The 24,678-nt window shown below is 45.3% G+C and overlaps 1 protein-coding gene across 4 annotated transcripts in view; it reads left to right on the plus strand.

The window, feature by feature from the left end:
- The window catches only part of SRRM3 (serine/arginine repetitive matrix 3), a 462,774-nt gene that overhangs the window by 336,994 nt on the left and 101,102 nt on the right, over positions 1 to 24,678 (plus strand). For all 4 annotated transcript variants that reach the window (XM_056556785.1, XM_056556783.1, XM_056556784.1 and 1 more), the window contains one exon: positions 9,657 to 9,791. In XM_056556785.1, the coding sequence (XP_056412760.1) occupies positions 9,657 to 9,791 (135 nt within the window). The remainder of the gene's footprint in view (positions 1 to 9,656; positions 9,792 to 24,678) is intronic.

Consider the following 24,678-nt stretch of genomic DNA (forward strand, 5'->3'; position numbering starts at 1 on the left):
CTAATTAGAACCACTGCGCCAATCAGCGGCGCAGTGGCCCTTTAAATCGCAGAGACCCGGCGCGCGCGCGCCCTAGGGAGCGGGGCCGCGCGCGCCGGGACAGGACCGACGGAGAGCGAGTCAGGTACGGGAGCCGGGGTGCGCATCGCGAGCGGGCGCCACCCGCATCGCGAATCGCATCCCGGCTGGAGGCGGTATCGCAGCGCACCCGGTCAGTGGATCTGACCGGGGCGCTGCAGTAACGAGAGTGTAGCGAGCGCTCCGGGGAGGAGCGGGGACCCGGAGCGCTCGGCGTAACATAAGCATCAATAAAGTCACCTGTAGATCCAGAAGCCAAAAATGCTGTAGTGCTGAAGGAAGACTTGGCTGAAGCAAAGACTTGTACAGAAATAGTTAAGCGAGGAGAGGTAGCATTCACACCCAGGAACGTAACCCAGGTACCTTAGGTGCGAGCATTTCCCCGGATGCTGTGGATGAACTGTGCAGTGCTTGAGGAAGTGCTCTGGGCTAGCACAATACAAGCACAAATTCTCACTGCGTTGTCGTGACCTCGGGTGCCAGGCGAGGACATCTCCGTTTTCGGACAGGTTCCATCTCTAAGCGCAGTTCTTCCTGCCTCTCAGCAAAACGCACATCAATACGTGTGGCCTAGTGGACAAGTTCATTCAAAGAAGACTGAGTATCACGTGCTGCGAGGGCATCTTTAATCCATCTTGACAGTCCTTTTTTGAAAGTGGCACACAAGTCCTCATCATTCCATGCTAGTTCTGAGGCTAGAGTGCGCAATTGAACCGCGTAGTCACCAACAGAAGAATTCTGCCAAGAAAGCCGACAAGTTGGAGGATACCATTCACCGCGGTCCCAAAGGGGTGTAGCCCAGGCCAGAGCTTTTCCAGACAGTAGGCTAACGACAAAGGCCACCTTCACACGTTCTGTCGGAAACTGTTCAGACATGAGCTCCAAGTGCATGGAGCACTGTGTAACAAAGCCTTTGCATAACTTGGAATCACCATCATACTTAGAAGGTAAAGGCAGACGCAGCTGGGAGCCAGAAGACACTACAGTAACTGATGGAGGGAGTGGGACAGGTTGCGGTTGCTTCTGCTGTTGTTGCTGCATGGTCAAAAGCTGTTGCATCATAGCAGATAGTTGGGTAAGTTGCTGTGCCTGTCTAGCCAACTGCTGGGACTGACGTACCACAACCGAGGGAAGATCAGCGACTTCAGGCAGGGGTACCTCAGCGGGATCCATTGCCGGATCTTACTGTAACACTCACGTTTCAGCAGACAGGAACACTGGTGGATGTGGATCCTTTCTGGCAGATGACTCGGAACGTACCAGGGAGCGGAGTATAAGGTGCCGCTGGTTTTCACCAGAGCCAGCCGCAATGTGGGATGGACTTGCTGCGGCAGGCGGCACCCAGGTCTCATCCCCTGGCACGGCTCAACCACACAGGTCGCTGAGGAATTCGAGGCATGGGTAGGATACAACAATTCGTGGTCGGGATAGCAGAAGGTCAGGGCCGGCGGCACAGCAGCCTAGTCAGGAAAGTAGCAAGTGGTCAGTAGGCAGGGGGCAAAGGAGCAAGGTCAGGTCACGGAGCAAAGGGTATGATACACGGCAAGGCAATGTAAGGCAAGGTATGATACACAGGAACGCTTTCTCTCTGGCACTAGGGCGACACAGATCTGGCAGGGATGTGGGGGAGGATCAGGAACTTATAGAGGAGACACAGGTGTTGCACATGATTAAGGGCGTACTGGCCTTAAGGCTCCGGCATGCGCACGCCCTAGAAAATGGGGACATGCGTGCCGGAGCTGAGAAACAGGAGAGGAGGCGGCATTTGACCAAGGTGAGTGATGGACTTGGATTCGCATGCGACTCGATGCAAATCCCAGCCCCACCGGCAGTAGGAGATGGGGCCATGTGCTCACGGCCTGCGTGTGCGGCAGATCCTAATACTGGTATAGATATTATTGGTTTCATGACTGAAGTTCTTAGTAAAGAAGATCTTGCCAATTGGAATATAGTTTACTGTAAAGCTGCAGCGTGTACAGTACTGATGCCACGTGATGTTTTACAGTGTATGTGTATGTGTAGAGCTGTTGCCATCAGCACCTTTACCTACAAGATTTCAATTTAATAAAATTATTTTATGGAAATCAAATGAAAAGGTAAAATTGTAACCCTTTGAGGGTGTAATTAAAGTACTGTAGATATGCCTCATGTTGGCCAACAATAGTAATACTCTCGTTCATGTCTGTTAGGTAATTCCCAATTCATTATTTGCAGAAATAATGAATCCTGTCAGAGCTAGAGCAAATCTAGGCTATGACTTTCCTGTCGAAAACTACTAATATATTGATGTCATTTAATACAAAAAAAAATGTCTTTTTATCCCATACAGTCTTGCTCATCCTCACTTGAACAGTTCTAAGAGCTAGTGAACTTATCTTCACTCTAAAGGCTAGGAACACCCATCTCAAAGTAATTGAATTACAATGAAAGATTAGCACTCAAAGAATAGAAAAATCTAAATGACATTGGGGTTTGTCAGACTTATGGGGGGGGGAGGGGCTGTTATTGGTCTAGACTAGGAAATGTATACGTTTCCAAATTTGAGTATATTATCTCATGTTAATAAGGACCCTACAGCACAGTTCCAATCTGTTTAACAGAAACTGTCAGAGTAGGGTGTGTGCATAGTTTGAAGAAACTAAAAATATAATATACCAGTGTTTCCCAACCAGGGTGCCTCCAGATGTTGCAAAACTACAACTCCCAGCATGCCTGGACAGCCTTTGGCTGTCCAGGCATGTTGGGAGTTGTAGTTTTGCAACACCTGGAGGCACGCTGGTTGGGAAACACTGTAATAGACAACCCTGTGTCTTCTGACTTCTATTGGTTTCCCTTTCCACGTTTATTGCGGATATAGGCTTTCTTAATGAGAATGTATGTTCTTGGATTAATAGCTTGCCTTAATAGTTAAATTTGTTCTTCAAGTTCTCCCTATAACTAGTTAATATGACATGGTGAGTGAGACAAGTCCTTTTCTGTCATCATGATCTGTTATGACTGCTACAAAGATTGCTTTCTTATGATTTTGAGTATTCATTTGATAAACAATAGTATAACCACCACAATATTTTTTATTATATACTAGCTGAGTACCCGGCGTTGCCCGGTTTTTCCTTCCTAATCCTTGTTGGGGAGGAAAATAAACAAAGGAGAAAGCTTTTGACTTCATATCCCATCCTCATATATTGTTGTCATATCCCGACCTCTCATCCCGTCATCATATCCCGACCTCCTATCCCGACCTCCTATCCCGTCGTCCTATCCCATCCTCCTATCCTGTCCTCCTATCCCATCCTACTATGCCGTCCTACTATGCCGTCCTCCTATCCCGTCCTCATATCTCGACCTCCTTTCCAGTCCTCCTATCTCGACCTCCTTTCCCGTCCTCCTATCTCGACCTCCTTTCCCGTCCTCCTATCTCGACCTCCTTTCCCGTCCTCCTATCTCGACCTCCTTTCCCGTCCTCCTTTCCCCTCCTCCTTTCCCATCCTCCTTTCCCGTCTTCATATCTCGACCTCATTTCCCGTCCTCCTCTCCCGTCCTCCTTTTCCGACCTCCTATCCCGTCCTCCTATCCCATCCTCCTATCCCGTCCTCCTATCCCATCCTCCTATCCCGTCCTCCTATCTCGACCTCCTTTCCCGTCCTCCTTTCCCCTCCTCCTTTCCCATCCTCCTTTCCCGTCTTCATATCTCGACCTCATTTCCCGACCTCCTATCCCGTCCTCCTATCTCGACCTCCTATCCCGTCCTCCTATCACGACCTCCTATCACGACCTCCTATCCCGTCCTCCTATCCCGGTCCTCCTATCCCGACCTCCTATCCCGGTCCTCCTATCCCAGTCCTCCTATCACGACCTCCTATCCCGTCCTGCTATCCTGTCCTCCTATCCCGACCTCCTATACCGACCTCCTATGTCGACCTCCTATCCCGACCCGTAATATGTGTACCAGTTATTGAAATATCTCCAGCCGTACGGAAGTTATGTGGGAACATAAAAGTCCCATGCAAATCAATGGGAAATGTAACAAAAACCCCGACCCTCACAAATGGGGGTAGTTAAGGGTTAAATTAACTATCCTATATTTTAAGTGGACATATAAGTAACATGTGACCAAGTATATTGATAAACAATAGTATAACCACCACAATTATTTTTTATTATATACTAGCTGAGTACCCGGCGTTGCCCGGTTTTTCCTTCCTAATCCTTGTTGGGGAGGAAAATAAACAAAGGAGAAAGCTTTTGACTTCATATCCCATCCTCATATATTGTTGTCATATCCCGACCTCTCATCCAGTCATCATATCCCGACCTCCTATCCCAACCTCCTATCCCGTCCTCCTATCCTGTCCTCCTATCCCGTCCTCCTATGCCATCCTCCTATCCCGTCCTCCTATGCCATCCTCCTATCCCGTCCTCATATCTCGACCTCCTTTCCCGTCCTCCTATCTCGACCTCCTTTCCCGTCCTCCTATCTCGACCTCCTTTCCCGTCCTCCTTTCCCGTCCTCCTATCCCGTCCTCCTATCCCGTCCTCCTATCCCGTCCATCTATCCCGTCCTCCTATCCCGTCCTCCTTTCCCATCCTCCTATCCCGTCCTCCTATCCCGTCCTCCTTTCCCGTCCTCCTTTCCCCTCCTCCTTTCCCATCCTCATATCTCGACCTCCTTTCCCGTCCTCCTTTCCCGTCCTCCTCCCCCGTCCTCCTTTTCCGTCCTCCTATCTCGACCTCCTATCCCGTCCTCCTATCCCGGTCCTCCTATCCCGTCCTCCTATCCCGGTCCTCCTATCACGACCTCCTATCACGACCTCCTATCACGACCTCCTATCCCGACCTCCTATACCGACCTCCTATGTCGACCTCCTATCCCGACCCGTAATATGTGTACCAGTTATTGAAATATCTCCAGCTGTACGGAAGTTATGTAGGAACATACATTTCCCATTGATTTGCATGGGACTTTAAACAAAAACCCCGACCCTCACAAATGGGGGTAGTTAAGGGTTAAATTAACTATCCCATATTTTAAGTGGACATATAAGTAACATGTGACCAAGTATTATCGAAATATCTCCAGCTGTTTGGAAGTTATGCAATAACATATATTTCCCATTGACTTGTATGGGACTTTAAACATAAACCCCGCCCCTGGCAAATGGGGGTGAGTAAGGGTTAAATCACCCAGCCTATGTTTGTTGTTGACATATAAGTAACATGTGTGCTAAGTTTCATGTTAATATCTTTAGCCGTTTGGACGTGATGCTGGAACATACACACATACATACATACACACACACGTTGAGTTTTATATATATATATATATATATATATATATATATATATAGATACTGTGATATGCATTTAATATATATGTCCTTTTGAAATGCATTTGCTGTAATCTTTACATGTTAGACTTTGTGCATTTGATGGTAGGTGCACATGTAAAGTACAGGGTGGGCCATTTATATGGATACACCTTAATAAAATGGGAATGGTTGGTGATATTAACTTCCTGTTTGTGGCACATTAGTATATGTGAGGGGGGAAAACTTTTCAAGATGGGTGGTGACCATGGCGGACATTTTGTATCCAACTTTTGATTTTTCAATAGGAAGAGGGTCATGTGACACATCAAACTTATTGGGAATTTCACAAGAAAAACAATGATGTTCTTGGTTTTAACGTAACTTTATTCTTTCATGAGTTATTTACAAGTTTCTGACCACTTATAAAATGTGTTCAATGTGCTGCCCATTGTGTTGGATTGTCAATGCAACCCTCTTCTCCCACTCTTCCCACACTGATAGCAACACCGCATGAGAAATGCTAGCACAGGCTTCCAGTATCCGTAGTTTCAGGTGCTGCAGAATGGGCAAAACAAAAATTGGAACTGGACCCTCAGTTTATGCAGAAGATTTTGTTCAGTGATGAGGCAAACTTTTATGTGAATGGTGAAGTTAACAAACAAAACCACCGCTATTGGTCTGATACTAACCCACATTGGATAGATCCCTCCAAGACTGTTGGAACACAAAAATTGATGGTTTGGTGTAGTATATGGGGTACAAAGATAGTGGGGCCATTCTTCATCAATGGAAACCTCAAGACCACTGGATATGCAAAATTGCTACATGATGATGTGTTTCCCTGGCACGTTCAATGAGTTTTCCCAGCAAGATGGTGCACCACCACATTATGGGTGTCAGGTCCGAGCATTCCTAGATGAACAGTTTCCTGGAAAGTGGATTGGTCGTCGTGGACCAGTTGAATGGCCCAAGGTCTCCCGATCTGACCCCCTTAGACTTTTATCTTTGGGGTCATCTGAAGGCAATTGTCTATGCTGTGAAGATACGAGATGTGCAGCACTTGAAACTACGGATACTGGAAGACTGTGCTAGCATTTCTCCTGCGGTGTGTTTTCAGTGTGTGAAGAGTGGGAGAAGAGGGTTGCATTGACAATCCAACACAATGGACATTGAACACATTTTATAAGTCGTTAGAAACTTGTAAATAACTCATAAAAGAATAAAGTTACGTTAAAACCAAGCACATCATTGTTTTTTTTGTGAAATTCCCAATAAGATTGATGTGTCACATTACCCTCTTCCTATTGAAAAAACAAAAGTTGGATTCAAAATGGCCACCATGGTCACCACCCATCTTGAAAAGTTCCCCCCCCCCCTCACATATACTAATGTGCCACAAACAGGAAGTTAATATCACCAACCATTCCCATTTTATTAAGGTGTATCCATATAAATGGCCCACCCTGTCCATATATCTGTCTTCTACTGCCCTACATAGGCTAGACATTTTTGAAGCTTTGATTTATGGTATCCAGATACCGTTGTTATAGTTCTAATGGCTCAGTAGATTTTGCCATGTTTTCATATGTATTTTTACACATTTTCATAAAGGTCTTATTAGAAATAGTTACCTAAAATGTTTCTGGTTATAGCTTAGCTATTCATGTGTACCTTGACAATTCATGTGTGATTACAGGAATGCTTAAGAATTATCACACTTTAAGTAGGTTCAGCAAAGAACAATGGCTTGTTTTATTGGATCCTTCTGAATGGATAAGTTTCAGTTTGTCGGGGTCTTAAAGGGTCTTCCGTAACATTGATGTATTTGTTAATTACAAGCATCACAACCTACGGACTGTTCCAGAACAAATTTAGGCTCAAAAGCTTTCAAGTAAAATCAAATGGTTTGAATCACAAACTTTATTTCAAGTAGCTGAGGGCTATTTTACTGAAATGTTCCATTATACCTTTTCCACAATACTTATTTTACTTTACAATGGCATTGAAATTGCAAAATCCACTTAGCCGTGCATTTGCTGGTCTAACATTGAATTTCAAGTTATTTTGAGATATATTCGGTTGTTTTCCTGCTTTTTATGTACAACTTGTGTCTACCAGACTGTGCTGAAACCAAGATTATAGGCGCAAGTAGTATACAAATAGTACTCTCTTAGGTTTTACTGTTATTAAAGTATCGGGCACTCATTTGTTGTCCTCAAAATTATAGAAAACCCAGTTAAGTAATTGAAAACCAACAAAAATGGGAAATTGATTACAAAAATACAGAATAACCCAAAGGTAACCAGAACTTGAGATTCAGATTAGATTGTCAGGATATCATTAATATCTATTGTAATAGTAAAATGATATGCCTAAAACTGTGATCAGCTGCATTGACGTCTTGCGTAAGCCACTGATTCCATATGCTGACCCTAACCCTGGAAGTACTGTGCAGCGGGACAAGGGTCTTATAGATAGGTATTCTGGATAGGGTTCTGTCAAAAGGCAGGGGAGTGAGGAAAGTAAGTCGAATTTTTTTTGCCTGTTTACCACCTGTCTGCCCCCATTGCGTTTGGGGGGACTTGCTTATCTCTCCTTGCTACTGTAATCCACATTCAACTTAAAGTGGAGCTGTCACTACTTGTGAAGGCACAATTTAGAGTTATTAGAAAAGATACACCAGAATTTTTGTTTCATGGAGTATACATTTATTTACTAAAACAAATATGCCACCATAAGTGGTGACAGGTCCTGTCTACGGCAACGAAAGCAATTGTATATGTGTTAGTATGGTTTGGAAAATCTAACATTTTCATATCAATATAAATGATGTTTCTGTACATTTCTGCAAGATGTTTATGTTAGGAAATATTATATAGTCAGCTGGGAAACCTCTCTATAAAAATGTTGGTAGCAAGTCTCTTTTATAGCACCACATTCTTTGCAATGTATATCTTTATTCCAATACCCAGTCCTCACATTTATACCATCCCTAGCCAACTAGACTTATTGAGTACGTGTGCTTTGTATTACATCCCTCCTTATTACATTTATGTACATGAATCAAAAAACATTGTAATTTCCAGCTATATACAGAATAATGTCATATTTGCAATTGAGCAATGTGCAGTATTAATTCCACTGGCTCCAATCACCTCAAACATGTCATAAGAAGATTTGCACATAATAACACAGTGACATCTTTATAAATCCTGCTTTATTTTAAAGACAACTCTTGAGCTGGAAGATTACACTGTGCAGGTGATCTGTTTCTACCACTCAAAGATGTGTTATGTATTTCTATCAAAAGGAAAATTAATATAAATCTACTCAATAGCCAAGTAAAACCTCTTATTAGAAAGATTATAATTCTATTGTACTTAGGCCTAGAGCCTGTAACACATTTGCTCTTTAAGGTTTATTATTTGTGTCTCTTATTGATTCCAGAACCATACATGATGGTTACTATTATTATAATGTAATATATTACAATGCACTTAGTTGACCAACAATCTACTAGTGAGTTCAAAATAAGTATTGGATTAGTATCTTGGCTTGATACTACAATATAGCATTGATGTTTTGGTCCCTAATGCCTTTTTGTAACATGTTATTTAGCCAAGAGAATAAAGAGTATGGAGGTTCTGTGCAAATTGGGATTGCTGTCCTTTTGTATTCCCTCTCAGAAAATACTTAAAAAAAAAAAAAAACAGTTGTCTTGCAAATTCAAAGCCTTATATGGCCAAGATGAGATAAAATCAAAAAGTTATCACAATGAGAACTTCTGATCAGAAGCTCTGCAGTGCCCGCAGCCCACTGGCTTTCTGCGATTGCAGGGGGAGGTGACAGCTTCTGTTCTCCGAACAGAAGTGCTGCGCCCGCGGCTCACAACTCATTCATTTCCAGTGCCTTGGCTCACAGGAGGAGAAGGAGAGCAGTGCCTGCGGGTAACATGATTTAGTCCCCTGATGTGGGGACAGCGCTGCAGCTGATAGTTCATTCATTCAAGGAGAGGGGGCGATCGGTATTGCAGTATAGGGAAAAATTCCTATTGTACAGAAAAAACACATCGGTATTCGGTACCAACCGGTATACTGCCCAGCACTAACCTCACTGGTGTAAGAATATAAGACTGTTGAACTTATATTATTTATATATTTATATACTCTATATTATTTATAGGTGTTTTACATAAAATAGTTTTTGTTTCTTTCATTAAAAAAAAAAATGTAAGATATTTTTTTTCTCTCTTTGTCAATCTCCTAACAGAATAATTGAAAACCATTATGTGGTTCCTGGTGAAGAAAGTGTTACAGAGTATTCGATGTATGGGGAAGGCTATACCCTGGAATGTGATTGTCACAGTGATTGGTATCGAGATGACAGTGGCCAGAGGGACTACAGGTAATGGCCATTTAGATAGGATCAACAGTTAATTTTATTTATGAGATTATTTATTTTCTAAATCTATGCAATAGTTGCTTAATTCCTGTAGAGAAAATGCCATATGTTTGTACTTCATTCAGCCCTTTCTAATCAATCATAATCTCCAATCTCCCCTAAAATATTCTCGTGTTGCCATGTGCACATTATTTACTGATTTACATCTGTATTTGCCACAATACCAGGGCACTTAGCAGTCAACTATGTCTTGTTACCATGGCTCAGCCACACTGTGTATTGTTAGGCTATGTTCACACAGCATAAAATTTGCCCACAATTGCATTTGCAATTTTAGTACATGCACAGGCAATTTTTACGCAGTGTGAACATAGCCTAAAACTTCAAAGCAGGAGTCTTAATGGATTCTATATAATTTCCTATTTTCTTGGCCCGGATTCTTCAATTTGCCTGAAACCAAAACTGTCTGGTTTTGCCCACTGCGACCAATCACAGCTCAGCTTTCACTTTATCAGAGCGTGTTAAGATATAAAAGCTAATAAATAAATATACTAGCGCTTCCTGTTAATGTTGGATTTCAGTGTCCAAAGATACTGCTTCCAGGTATTTTTATGTGTCCCTGTTAACCATAAAAATGCAATTCAAAGCTAAAAGTTAATAAATAAATAAAATACCGGTGCTGATTGGGTCTTTGTTAAATGGTTAAATGGGCAGTGTCTGATTCAAAAATGTTTTTTTTGTTGTTGTACATCTTGGCAAAACATTAGCCTTTCAAATATACTTCATAAGCAAATGTTGTTTCCTTTTATATAGAAATCATGGTTTATAAAATCATGGCTTTCACCAAGCAGAAACACAGGCATGGACAAAGTCAAGTAAATGAGAATGAGCTAGCAGTTTTCTGTCTGATAGGACAGGAGAGAGCACAAAGGAGTCCTATCAAACAGGAGAGAGCACAGAGGAGTTCTGTCGGACAGGAGAGAGGACAGAGGAGTTCTATCAGAAAGGAAAGAGTACAGAGGAGTGCTATCAAACAGGAGAGAGCACAAAGGAGTCCTATCAAACAGGAGAGAGCACAGAGGAGTCCTATCAGACAGGAGAGATCACAGAGAAGTTCTATCAGACAGGAGAGAGCACAGAGGAGTCCTATCAAACAGGAGAGAGCACAAAGGAGTCCTATCAGACAGGAGAGAGCACAGAGGAGTTCTGCTAGACAGGAAAGAGCACAGATGAGTCCTATCAGACAGGAGAGAGCACAGAGGAGTCCTACCAGACAGGAGAGAGCACAGAGGAGTACTATCAGACAGGAGAGAGCACAGAGGAGCTCTGCCAGACAGGAAAGAGCACATAGGAGTCCTATCAGACAGGAGAGAGCACAGAGGAGTCCTATCAAACAGGAGAGAACACAGAAGAGTACCATCAGACAGTAGAGAGCACAGATGAGTACTATCAGACAGAAGAGAGCACAGGTGATTACTATCAGATAGGAGAGAGCACCGAGGAGTACTATCAGACAGGAGAGAGCACAGAGGAGTATTATCAAACAGGAGAGAGAACAGAGGAGTGCTATCAGACAGGAGAGAGCACAGAGGAGTACTATCAGATAGGAGATAGCACCGAGGAATGCTATCAGACAGGAGAGAGCACAGAGGAGTGCTATCAGACAGGAGAGAACACATAGGAGTGCTATCAGACAGGAGAGAGTACAGAGAAGTCCTATCAGACAGGAGAGAGCACAGAGGAGTCCTTTCAGACAGGAGAGAGCACAGAGGAGTCCTACCAGACAGGAGAGCGCACAGAGGAGTACTATCAGACAGGAGAGAGCACAGAGGAGTCCTATCAAACAGGAGAGAACACAGAAGAGTACCATCAGACAGTAGAGAGCACAAATGAGTACTATCAGACAGGAGAGAGCACAGGTGATTACTATCAGATAGGAGAGAGCACCGAGGAGTACTGTCAGACAGGAGAGAGCACAGAGGAGTACTATCAGACAGGAGAGAGCACAGAGGAGTATTATCAAACAGGAGAGAGAACAGAGGAGTGCTATCAGACAGGAGAGAGCACAGAGGAGTACTATCAAATAGGAGATAGCACAGAGGAATGCTATCAGACAGGAGAGAGCACAGAGGAGTGCTATCAGACAGGAGAGAACACAGAGGAGTGCTATCAGACAAGAGAGAGCACAAAGGAGTGCTAGCAGTCACAGAGTGCTCCTCCATATGCAGCAATGTATGGATGAAAGAACCATCCGGCTGCTTACAGGGAAGGGGACCTACAGGGGCGGGACTGCATCTTTAGAGAGAACAGGGCCTCAGAGAAGGTTCAAGTATGAGTAAATCACACATTGTATTCAGGGTAATGGTTTATCAGAAATCTTTTTCCATATTTTAGCACCTAATAAGGTTGCCCAGTGAAAATGATTTTATCCCCTATTCAAATGTTTTTACAAAACATGCGTCAAAGGTAAACCTGCGACTGGTGTCATTTATAAAAAAGTTTACCTTGTTTCTAGTGTCTTTTTAACAGAGAGGTTAAAACTTTAGCACGCTTTGGACAGCAGTTGAGTATCTTGCCGTCTAGAGCATATGCTCTCTCTGAGAGCCTTAGAGTTCTTGAGATCATGGGGGGTCCCAGCGGTCACCCTCCCGCAATTAGATATTAGTTACTGGACAACCCCTTTAACCCGTACAGGACCCAGGGCGTATGGATACGCCCTGTGTACCTGGGTCTTAAGGACCCAGGGCGTACCTGTAAGCCCATGGGAATTTCGGTCCCCGCCGCGCGTGGACGCGACCAGGGTGACTGCTGTTATTGATCAGCAGGCACCCCACGCAAATGCCCAGGGGGGTCATCAGACCCCCCCATGTCGGCGATCGGCGCAAATCGCAAGTGAATTCACACTTATGATTTGCGCCGATTCCGGGTCATACAGGTCTATGGGGACCCGGTGACCCGGAATATAAGGGGTATCGCGGTTGTCTAAGACACCCACGATCCCGCTGAAGGGATAGGAGTGAGGTGGCAGGGGTGCTAGACGCGACCACCAATAGCATATCGGGGGCGGGGGGGTTAACTTTCCTTTCCCTGTTCTTCCCACCCACAATAGGCGGGGCAGAACGGGGGACCGGCGCCGAAGGTCCACTTACCCGTCGGTGGAGGCTGAGGGACGGGATCGGCTGCGGCGGCGGCGATGTCATGCGGCAGAAGAGGATGGCTCCCTGGATCCGACGGAAGCCGGTAAGTTGCCTAGCAACATCTGGAGCGTTACAGTCTGAGACTGTAGCCCTCCAGATGTTGCAAAACTACAACTCTTAGCATGCACAGACAGCTGTTTGGGCATGCTGGGACTTGCAGTTTTGCAACAGCTGGAGGTCTACAGTTTAGAGACCACTGCACAGTGATCTCTATACTGCCCTCTAGATCTTGCAAAACTACAACTCCTAGCATGCCCACATGGCAGTTTGCTGTCTGTGCATGCTGGGATTTGTAGTTTTGCAACATCTGGTGGTCCACAGAGATCACTGTGCACTGGTCCCTAACTGTAGCCCTCCAGCTTTTGCAAAACTGCAAATCCCAGCATGCCCAAACAGCTGTCTCGGCATGCTGGGAGTTGTAGTTGCGTACCTCCAGCTATTGCATAACTACATCTCCCAGCATCAGTACATGCTGGGAGTTGTAGTTTTGAAACAGCTGGAGGTTTCTCCCCCCCCCCCCCCCCATGTGAACGTACAGGGTACATTCACACGGGCAGGTTTACAGTAAGTTTCCTGCTTCAAGTATGAGCTGCGGCAAATTTCTAGCGAGAAGATCACTGTAAACCTCCGCCAGTGCGAATGTACTCTAAAAACACTACATTAGACTACACTAACAAAATAAAGGGTAAAACACTACATATACACCCCTTACACTGTCCCCCAAATAAAAATGAAAAACTTATTGTACAGCAGTGTTTCCAAAACGGAGCCTCCAGCTGTTGCAAAACAACAACTCCCAGAATTTCCGGACAGCCTCTGACTGTCCAGGCATGCTGGGACTTTAGCAACAGCTGGAGACACTCTGTTTGGGAATCACTGGCGTAGAATGCCCCTATGTCCACCCCTATGCAACCTCTAATTTAGTCCTCAAATGCGCATGGCGCTCTCTCACTTCAGAGCCCTTTCGCATTTCAAGGAAACAGTTTAGGGCCACATATTTCCGTACTCGGGAGAAACTGCACTACAAATTTTGGGGGGCTTTTTCTCCTTTTACCCCTTATGAAAAGGAAAAGTTGGGGGCTACACCAGGCTGTTAGTGTAAAAAAAAAAAAAAATTTACACTGACATGCTGGTGTTGCCCCATACTTTTAAAAGAAAAAAAGACCCCCAAAATTTGTAACGCAATTTCTCCTGAGTACGGAAATACCCCAGATGTGGGCGTAAGATGCTCTGCGGGCCACAACATGGCTAAGGATTTAGAGCGCATGTCACGATGCCGGCTGGCAGGAGGTGGATCCTCTGTGCCAGAGAGGGATAGCGAGGACCGTGCTAGTGGACCGGTTCTAAGACACTACTGGTTTTCACCAGAGCCCGCCGCAAAGCGGGATGGTCTTGCTGCGGCGGTAGTGACCAGGTCGTATCCACTAGCAACGGCTCACCTCTCTGGCTGCTGAAGATAGGCGAGGTACAAGGGAGTAGGCAGAAGCAAAGTCGGACGTAGCAGAAGGTCGGGGGCAGGCGGCAAGGTTCGTAGTCAGGGGAGATAGCAGTAGTTCTGGTACACAGGGTATAAACACACAAAACGCTTTCACTAGGCACAAGGGCAACAAGATCCGGCAAGGGAGTGCAAGGGAGGAGACTAGATATAGCCAGGGAACAGGTGGGAACCAATTAAGCTAATTGGGCCAGGCACCAATCATTGGTGCACTGGCCCTTTAAGTCTCAGGGAGCTGGCGCGCGCGCGCCCTAGAGAGCGGAGCCGCGCGCGCCAGCACATGACCGCAGGAGACGGGAACGGGTAAGTGACCTGGGATGCGATTCGCGAGCGGGCGCGTCCCGCTGTGCGAATCGCATCCCCAACGGCCATGGCAGAGCAGCGCTCCCGGTCAGCGGGACTGACCGGGAAGCTGCAGGGAGAAAGACGCCGTGAGCGCTCCGGGGAGGAGCGGGGACCCGGAGCGCTAGGCGTAACAGTACCCCCCCCCTTAGGTCTCCCCTTCTCTTTATCGGGTAACTGCCTCCCCTGGGATGAGGACACCGGGAAAGGATGGAGGGATTCCTCAACGGCAGGCAGAACCGCAGGAGTGGGAATGGGGAGAGAGGGCAGAGGGCGAGACCTGGCACGGGGCAGTGTGACACCAGGACGAGGGCCATGAGGGGACACAGAAGCTTGCCTGATGGAACTGGGAGGGGGGGGAGGGGCATTTCCTGTGGCAGGCAGAGTCCTTAATGACCTTAGGGGGACCGGATACTGAGGGAACCACAGAGTCACGGCAAGGGTTACTGGGAACCGGTCTTAGACAGTCCTTGGAACAAGAGGGCCCCCAACTCTTGATCTCCCCAGTGGACCAATCCAGGGTTGGGGAATGAAGTTGAAGCCAGGGAAGTCCAAGGAGAATCTCCGAGGTGCAATTGGGGAGGACCAAAAGTTCAATCCTCTCGTGATGAGATCCGATGCTCATTAGAAGGGGCTCCGTGCGGAAGCGTATGGTACAATCCAACCTGGCTCCGTTGACCGCGGAAACGTGGAGTGGCTTGACAAGACGGGTCACCGGAATGCGGAATTTATTCACTAAGGATTCCCGAATAAAATTCCCAGAAGCTCCAGAGTCCAGGCAGGCCACGGCTGAGAGGGGAGAGCTGGCTGAAGTGGAAATCCGAACAGGTACCGTGAGACGTGGAGAAGCCGACTTGGCATCAAGAGACGCCACACCCACGAGAGCTGGGTGCGAGCGTGCGTTTCCCAGACGTGGAGGACGGATTGGGCAATCCACCAAAAAATGTTCAGTACTGGCACAGTATAGACAAAGATTCTCTTCCTTACGGCGATTCCTCTCTTCCAGGGTCAGGCGAGACCGATCCACTTGCATGGCCTCCTCGGCGGGAGGCCTAGGCGCAGATTGCAGTGGAGACAGTGGGAGAGGTGTCCAGAGATCTAAGTCTTTTTCCTGGCGGAGCTCTTGATGCCTCTCAGAAAAACGCATGTCAATGCGAGTGGCTAGATGAATGAGTTCATGCAGGTTAGCAGGAGTCTCTCGTGCGGCCAGAACATCTTTAATGTTGCTGGATAGGCCTTTTTTAAAGGTCGCGCAGAGAGCCTCATTATTCCAGGATAGTTCAGAAGCAAGAGTACGGAATTGTATGGCGTACTCGCCAACGGAGGAATTACCCTGGACCAGGTTCAGCAGGGCAGTCTCAGCAGAAGAGGCTCGGGCAGGTTCCTCAAAGACACTTCGAATTTCCGAGAAGAAGGAGTGTACAGAGGCCGTGACGGGGTCATCGCGGTCCCAGAGCGGTGTGGCCCATGACAGGGCTTTTCCAGACAGAAGGCTGACTACGAAAGCCACCTTAGACCTTTCAGTAGGAAACTGATCCGACATCATCTCCAAGTGCAAGGAACATTGCGAAAGAAAGCCACGGCAAAACTTAGAGTCCCCATTAAATTTGTCCGGCAAGGACAGGCGGAGGCTAGGAGTGGCCACTCGCTGCGGAAGGGGTGCAGGAGGTGGCGGAGGAGATGATTGCTGCTGCAGTTGCGACTGAAGTTGGTGCACAATGGTGGACATTTCCGACAGTCGGTGGGTTAGATGGGCGATCTGTCGGGATTGCTGGGCGACCACCGTGGTGAGATCAGAGATGGAATGCTGGGGAACCTCAGCGGGATCCATGGCCGGATCTACTGTCACGATGCCGGCTGGCAGGAGGTGGATCCTCTGTGCCAGAGAGGGATAGCGAGGACCGTGCTAGTGGACCGGTTCTAAGACACTACTGGTTTTCACCAGAGCCCGCCGCAAAGCGGGATGGTCTTGCTGCGGCGGTAGTGACCAGGTCGTATCCACTAGCAACGGCTCACCTCTCTGGCTGCTGAAGATAGGCGAGGTACAAGGGAGTAGGCAGAAGCAAAGTCGGACGTAGCAGAAGGTCGGGGGCAGGCGGCAAGGTTCGTAGTCAGGGGAGATAGCAGTAGTTCTGGTACACAGGGTATAAACACACAAAACGCTTTCACTAGGCACAAGGGCAACAAGATCCGGCAAGGGAGTGCAAGGGAGGAGACTAGATATAGCCAGGGAACAGGTGGGAACCAATTAAGCTAATTGGGCCAGGCACCAATCATTGGTGCACTGGCCCTTTAAGTCTCAGGGAGCTGGCGCGCGCGCGCCCTAGAGAGCGGAGCCGCGCGCGCCAGCACATGACCGCAGGAGACGGGAACGGGTAAGTGACCTGGGATGCGATTCGCGAGCGGGCGCGTCCCGCTGTGCGAATCGCATCCCCAACGGCCATGGCAGAGCAGCGCTCCCGGTCAGCGGGACTGACCGGGAAGCTGCAGGGAGAAAGACGCCGTGAGCGCTCCGGGGAGGAGCGGGGACCCGGAGCGCTAGGCGTAACAGCGCACCATGTACATTTGAAGCCTAAATTGGTGATTTGCACAGGGGTGGCTTATTTAACAGCGGTTCTGCCATAAACGGAAGAAAATAAATACCCACATGTGACCCCATTTTGGAAACTACACCCCTCACGGAACGTAACAAGGGGTATAGTGACCCTGAACACCCCACAGGTGTTTAATGAAAATTCTTCAAAGTTGGATGGGAAAATGAAAAAAGGAAAAAAGCCCCCCAAAATTTATAACCCCATTTCTTCTGAGTAAGAACATACCCCTAATGCGGATGTAAAGTGCTCTACTGGCGCACTACAATGCTCAGAAGAGAAGGAGCGCCATTGGGATTTTGAAGAGAAAATTTGTCAGGAATTGAAGGCCATATGTTTACAAAGCCCCCATAGTGCCAGAACAATGTACCCCCCCCCCCACATGTGACCCATTTTGGAAACGACACCCCTCACGTAATGTAATAAGGGGTACAATGAGCATTTACACCCCACAGGTGTCTGACAGATTTTTGGAATTTGCACAGCCCACTGTTCCAAAGATCTGTCAAATGCCAGTGGGGTGTAAATACTCACTGCACCCCTTATTAAATTCTGGGAGGGGTGTAGTTTCCAAAATGGGGTCACATGTGGGGGGGGTTCCACTGTTCTGGCACCACGGGGGGCTTTGTAAACAAACTCACATGGCCCCCAACTTCTATTCAAACCAAATTCTGTCTCCAAAAGATCAATGGCGCTCCTCCTCTTCTGAGCATTGTAGTGCGCCAGCAGAGCACTTAACATCCACACATTGGGTATTTCCATACTCAAAAGAAATGGGGTTACAAATTTTAGGGGTAATTTTCTCCTATTACCCCTTGTAAAAATGTAAAATTTGGGGGAAAACCGGCATTTTTGTGAAAAAAAAATTATTTTTTTCATTTTCACATCCGACTTTAACAAAAAGTCATCAAACACCTGTGAGGTGTTAAGGCTCACTGTACCTCTTGTTGCATTCCTTGAGGGGTGTAGTTTCCAAAATAGTATGCCATGTGTTTTTTTTTTCCTGCTGTCTTGGCACCATAGGGGCTTCCTAAATGCGACATGCCCTCCAAAAACCATTTCAGCAAAATTCGCTTTTCAAAAGCCAAATGTGACTCCTTCTCTTCTGAGCATTGTAGTTAGCCAGCAGAGCACTTGACGTCCACACATGGGGTATTTCCATACTCAGAAGAGATGGGGTTACAAATTTTGGGGGGCATTTTGTCCTATTATCCCTTGTAAAAATTTTAATTTTGGAGGAAAACTAGCATTTTAGTGAACAAATAAAATCATTTACACATCCAACTTTAACAAAAAGTTGTGAAACACCTGTGGGGTGTTAAGGCTCACTGGACCCCTTGTTACGTGCCTTGAGGGGTGTAGTTTCCAAAATAGTATGCCATGGTTTTTTTTTTTTTTCTGTTCTGGCATCATAGGGGCTTCCTAAATGCGACATGCCCCATAAAAACCATTTCAGAAAAACTCACTCTCCAAAATCCCACTGTCGCTCCTTCCTTTCTGAGCCCTCTACTGCGCCCGACGAACACTTGACATACACATATGAGGTATTTCCTTACTCGAGAGAAATTGGGTTACACATTTTAGGAAGATTTCTCTCATTTTACCCCTTGTAAAAATTCAAAAACTGGGTCTACAAGAGCATGCGAATGTAAAAAATTAAGATTTAGAATTTTCTCCTTCAGTTTGCTGCTATAGCTGTGAAACACCTTAAGGGTTAACAAACCTTTTGAATGTCATTTTGAATACTTTGAGGGGTGCAGTTTTTATAATGGGGTCATTTGTGGGGTATTTCTAATAAGAAGACCCTTCAAATCCACTTCAAAACAGCACTGGTCCCCGAAAAATTGTGATTTTTAAAATTTTGCGATAAATTGGAAAATTGCTGCTATACTTTGAAGCCCTCTGATGTCTTCCAAAAGTAAAAACATGTCAACTTTATGATGCAGTCATAAAGTATACATGTTGCATATGTAAATCAATATATAATTTATTTTTAATATTAATTTTCCTTGTAAGCAGAGAGCTTCAAAGTAAAAAAAAAAAATGCAAAATTTTAAATTTTTTCATCAAATTTGGGATTTTTTTTTACCAAGAAACGATGCAAGTATCGACAAAATTTTACCACTAACATAAAGTAGAATATGTCACGAAAAAACTATCTTGGAATCAGAATGAAAGGTAAAAACATCCCAGAGTTATTAATGCTTAAAGTGACAGTGGTCAGATGTTCAAAAAAATGGCCGGGTCCTACAGTGAAAATTGTCTGGGTCCTTAAGGGGTTAAGTGCAAAAATATGGAGAAATATAGTAAATTTCTATACATTGTCCATTAACTTATTTTATCAGAACAGGGATACTTAACATTGTTCTTCATCACATTCAGCTGTAACGGCTTTGGTCACCTGTATAAGTGAGACCACACAATTCGGTTGTGGTGCTGTCTCTTTGCATTTGGCCATGTGCAGTAACTGCTTGTAAAATCCTGCTGCTAACCTGCATTTATGTAATGCCTGCTTGTTCCTGCTGTTTAGAAATTAGGGTTTATCTAGAATTATTTAAATGAATGTTGCTGATCAATTTAATTTGCTGCTCCTGTGTCAGCTTAAATAGTGCCTTAAGTATACGCTGTTCAGCAGAAACAATAATGTCATTGATTGGTTTTTTTTTATTGCTGAACTGCCCACAATACAATGGGGTACTCCCCTGGAAAACTTTTTTTTTTTTTAAATGAACTGGTGCCAGAAAGTTAAACAGATTTGTAAATCACATCTATTAAAAAATCTTAATCCTTCCAGGGGCTGTATACTAAAGAGAAATCCAAAAAAGAAATGCATTTCCTGTGATGTCCTGACCACAGTGCTTTCTGCTGACCTTTGCTGTCCATTTTAGGAACTGTCCAGAGCAGCATATGTTTGCTATGGGGATTTTCTCCTTCGCTTGACAGTTCCTTAAATGGACAGCAGAGGTCAGCAGAGAGCACTGTGGTCAGGACATCACAGGAAATGCATTTCTTTTTGGGATTTCTCTTTAGTATACAGCCCCTAAAAAGTACTGGAAGGGTTAAGATTTTTTAATAGAAGTGATTTACAAATCTGTTTAACTTTCTGGCACCAGTTGATTTAAAAAAAAGTTTTCCACGGGAGTACTGATTGATTGTTTTATTTTTGCACTTTAGTTTTTTCCTCCTCTCCTTCTAAAAATCATAATCATTTAAGTTTTCCACCTACAGAATCATATGAGGGCTTGGTTTTGCGCCACCAATTGTTCTTTGTAATTAAGTCACTAATTTTACCACAAAATCTGCGATGAAACAAAAACAAATAAATGTGGGGAAATTGAAATAAAATATGTGCAACATTTTGGGGCTTCCGTTTCTACGCAGTGCAGTTTTTGGTATGCCATTGGCCTTGCAGTTTAATCAACTTAATATTTTAATACTTTGGACATGTACGCATGCAGCAACACCACATATGTTTATGTTTATTTTTGTTTACATTCATTTATTTAAAAAATAGGAAAAAAGGGGGTGATTAAAAATTTTTTAGGAAAGGGGTGAATTCACATTTCTTAACTTTTTTTTTTATTTTTTACTTTTTTTTTGTGCATACGCTGTTCAATGCTATACCGTTGCACTTCATTGCTTCAGCCTGTCATGGCTGACTGGAGCATTGGAGCACCAATTGGACAGCGGGGAGCCAGATAAGGGACCTTTTGCTGTCTTCTCAGCCCACTGATCTAGCCGGGGTTACTTTGATTGCGGCATCTAAAGAATAAATGCCAGACATCCGCTCAAATGGCTCCTGAGCGTACTTCATACAGCGGGAGCTAGCAATGGGCGTAAATTAACATCCATTGTCGTTGAGGGGTTAATATGCAAAGTGTACAACTGGTTAGAGACTGTGTCTATGTTCTGGTAGAGAAATTCCGCTCAGAAATTCCATTGCAGCAGTGTGCCATTGTTTTCAATGGGAATCTGCTGCACCGTGTACATTGCAGATTCTTGCGCTGGAAACATCTGGTGCGGAAATTCAAATTTTGGCCTCCACAATAAGAATTGACATGCCAATTCTTTTGGAGGATTCGGCTCGGAAACACATTGCCGTCTATAGAGACAGCACACTTCCGAGCAGTTCTGCTGGTCCCTCCTTTCTTCAGAATGTCTGCCAGAAATTTTCCGGGCCAACATTCCACAAAATATCCACCGTGTGAACATACCCTTGGGCTGCTTTTACACACTGCAGTTTTGTAGCAGTTTTTAGCAGCATGTATTCAAAAACTAAGGATCCTTTCACACTATATGTTGCTCCAATTAAAAGACCTGTTATAATGTCCGGTTAAGAAAACCTTTAAAAAACGCTGTTACAAAATCCCACTCAAGTCTATGGGATTTTTAGATTTTCGGTTATCCCCTGTTATAGCCCATTATCAATAACGCACGTTATTTGTGATGGGAGGAAAATTAGTGCATGTAACGTCCGTTATTTATAACGGGTGAGAACGGATAATCCAAAAATCCCATGGACTTGAATGGGATTTTGTAATGGCTGTTTAACGGCCGTTTTTAAGGGTTTTCTTAATGGGACATTAAAACAGGTCTTTAAAATAGGGATCGACCGATTATTGGTTTGGCCGATATTATCGGGCGATAATCACGATTTTGGGCATTATTGGTATCGGCAATTACCTTGCCGATAAACCGATAAAGCACCGCCCCCACCGCACCGCGACCGCCCCCCCGACCCGCCGCACTGCGACTGCCCCCCTGACCCGCCGCACCGCGACCGTCCCCCTGACCCGCCGCACCGCATCACACCCCCCACCGCCCTGGCCCCATTGCCTCCCCCATCCCCGGTTTTATAATTACCTGTTCCCGGGGCCCACGCTACTTCTGGCTCCTGCTGCGTCCTGCGTTACGCTGTGCGCAAAGACGAGTGATGTGACGTGCGCGATGTGACGTCACCGTCAGTGCGCACAGTGACAGCTCAGGAGGACGCCACCGGAGCCAGATATAGAGTGGACCCCGGGCCCCGGGAACAGGTAATTATAAAACCGGGGATGGAGGAGGCAATGGGGCCGGGGCGGTGCGGTGGGGGGTGCGGCGGTGGGGGGAGCGGTGCATCGGTGGGGGGAAGCGGTGCGGCGGGGGGGGGGAGTGGTGCCGCCGCCGCCACCCGCTACTCTCCCCCCGGCCTGTCTGGGGGTCCCGAGTCCTATCACCGCGATAGGACTTGGGACCCCCGGACAGGCAGGGGGAGAGTAGCGGGTAGCGGCGGCGGCCTATGGAACCGCAAAAGCCACTGCAGTGCATTGATTTAAAGCGCCCGCTTTAAATCAATGATCTGCAGCGGTGTCGCGGGGGGATAAATAGCCGATAACTTATACCGGAATATCAGTATAAGTTATCGGCTATCGGCCCTAACCTCCACCGATTATCGGTATCGGCCCTAAAAAAACGATATCGGTCGGTCCCTACTTTAAAACCGAGCAACATATAGTGTGAAAGGAGCCTTACGTGTCTTAATACATCTGCGGCATCCTACTCCAGCCTTCATGTTAGTCTTCGGTCTGAATAAATTCACCCCTTTGTGCTGCTTATTTTTAAATCATATAATTGTTTTGGTCGGAACTTAAAGTCTCAGATCCCCTCAGTTGCCATAGAGTAACATGCATTACTATGACTAATGTAACATGCAAGTGTAGTCACAACGGAAGTACATTAATCTACCAGTGGGTTCATTGTATCAGTAGGGGCTAAATTGAAAAATGTGATTAACATGAAGAGAACATACAACATCAGTGCAGTTGCCTAATTTCTCATATAACATCAAGCACAATACCAACCTAATAATTCAGACTTAATGTCATGGACAACATGAAGCCTGAATGAAATGTTGGAGGACAAATCACAGCTTCTTACGGCATTACCAGTGAAATAAAGAGCAATGCAATGTATAACACTTTATTCTCATACAAAAAACTGATGTAGCACAGCGAGTGATGGAATATAATGGGACGACTTCCATATTTCAAGGGCAGTCATGGCCTTTGTAGTTTAGAATCCCTGACTCTAAAAAACATAACATACTGTGCTTAAAACAAAAAAGGAATGTAACTTTTATCATTTACATTTTTCACCAGCTATATACATGAGTAGGAGTTGGAAGATATGTCATATGTGACAAACCAAAGATAGGTCATAGACTATGGAGGTCAGCAATAAGATGGTACATGGGATGACCTGAATCATATGTAAGTGGTAAGCCTTTTAAATCACTAGCTACAGCTTTGGTTCATCCTTTCAAAGGTTTCAAATGTTGCTAGAATGATGCAAGAATGTAGTGAGATTGTAGTATGTAAAGCTGAATTTATACTATATTCACACTGTGCATACACTAAACTTTGTTTTTGACCAACGACATACAGTTGGCATACATACTATTTAGGATTCATTTCTAGGAATTAATACTTTCCTTTCAAGCAGACTGATAGGCGAGGTTCACACACAGATTCACAATTTTCTGTTTTTATTTTAGTGTGAATGTGCTTGTTAAAATGCCATGTTTTTACAATGAAATCTCTGCTTTTTAATGCGATTTTTACCTTTGAAACACATCTTTTCAAGTGCATGAAGAGCGAAAAGGGAGAGTCCAGAACTGGCTGCTAATACTACATTCCACACATAACCAGGTGATGTCGGCAGTTAGGTCCACTAATATTGCACTGACATGGAGGTGCTCAGTTCAGAAAAAAGAACGTCCTTAGTGATATGCAGGTGAAGACATATGATAAACCAGCAGTCACTGTCTTTAGCGGAATCCATGTATCCAGTCACATCAGACGGACTAGCAGGGGAGCAGATGTACCGTGGCACTCAGAGGCCACAGCTGTTTTGTGCAAAGCAGCACACTTCTTTCATGTTTCGCTACGCAGGAAACGGCTGTCTCCTCTTAGCACCCCGGTGCATCTGCTCCCTTGCAAGTCTATATCATGTGACTCGATACAGTGATTCAGCTGAAAACAGTTACTGCCAGTTTATCCTATGTCTTTATCCGCACTTCACCTATTAAAACTGTGTGGCTAAAATGCAACACTAATAAACAGAAATATACATCATATTTACAGTTTGACATGTATACGTACCTTTAGATTGAATTGCCTGTGAGTTTTCTACTGTGTTTCCCCAAAAATAAGATGTAGCCATAAAATAAGCCATACCAACAGTTCTATCTATATGCCTAATATAAGCTATAACCCTGAAAATAAGCC

The sequence above is a fragment of the Hyla sarda genome, chromosome 2 (assembly GCF_029499605.1).
Source record: "Hyla sarda isolate aHylSar1 chromosome 2, aHylSar1.hap1, whole genome shotgun sequence".
NCBI lineage: Eukaryota > Metazoa > Chordata > Amphibia > Anura > Hylidae > Hyla > Hyla sarda.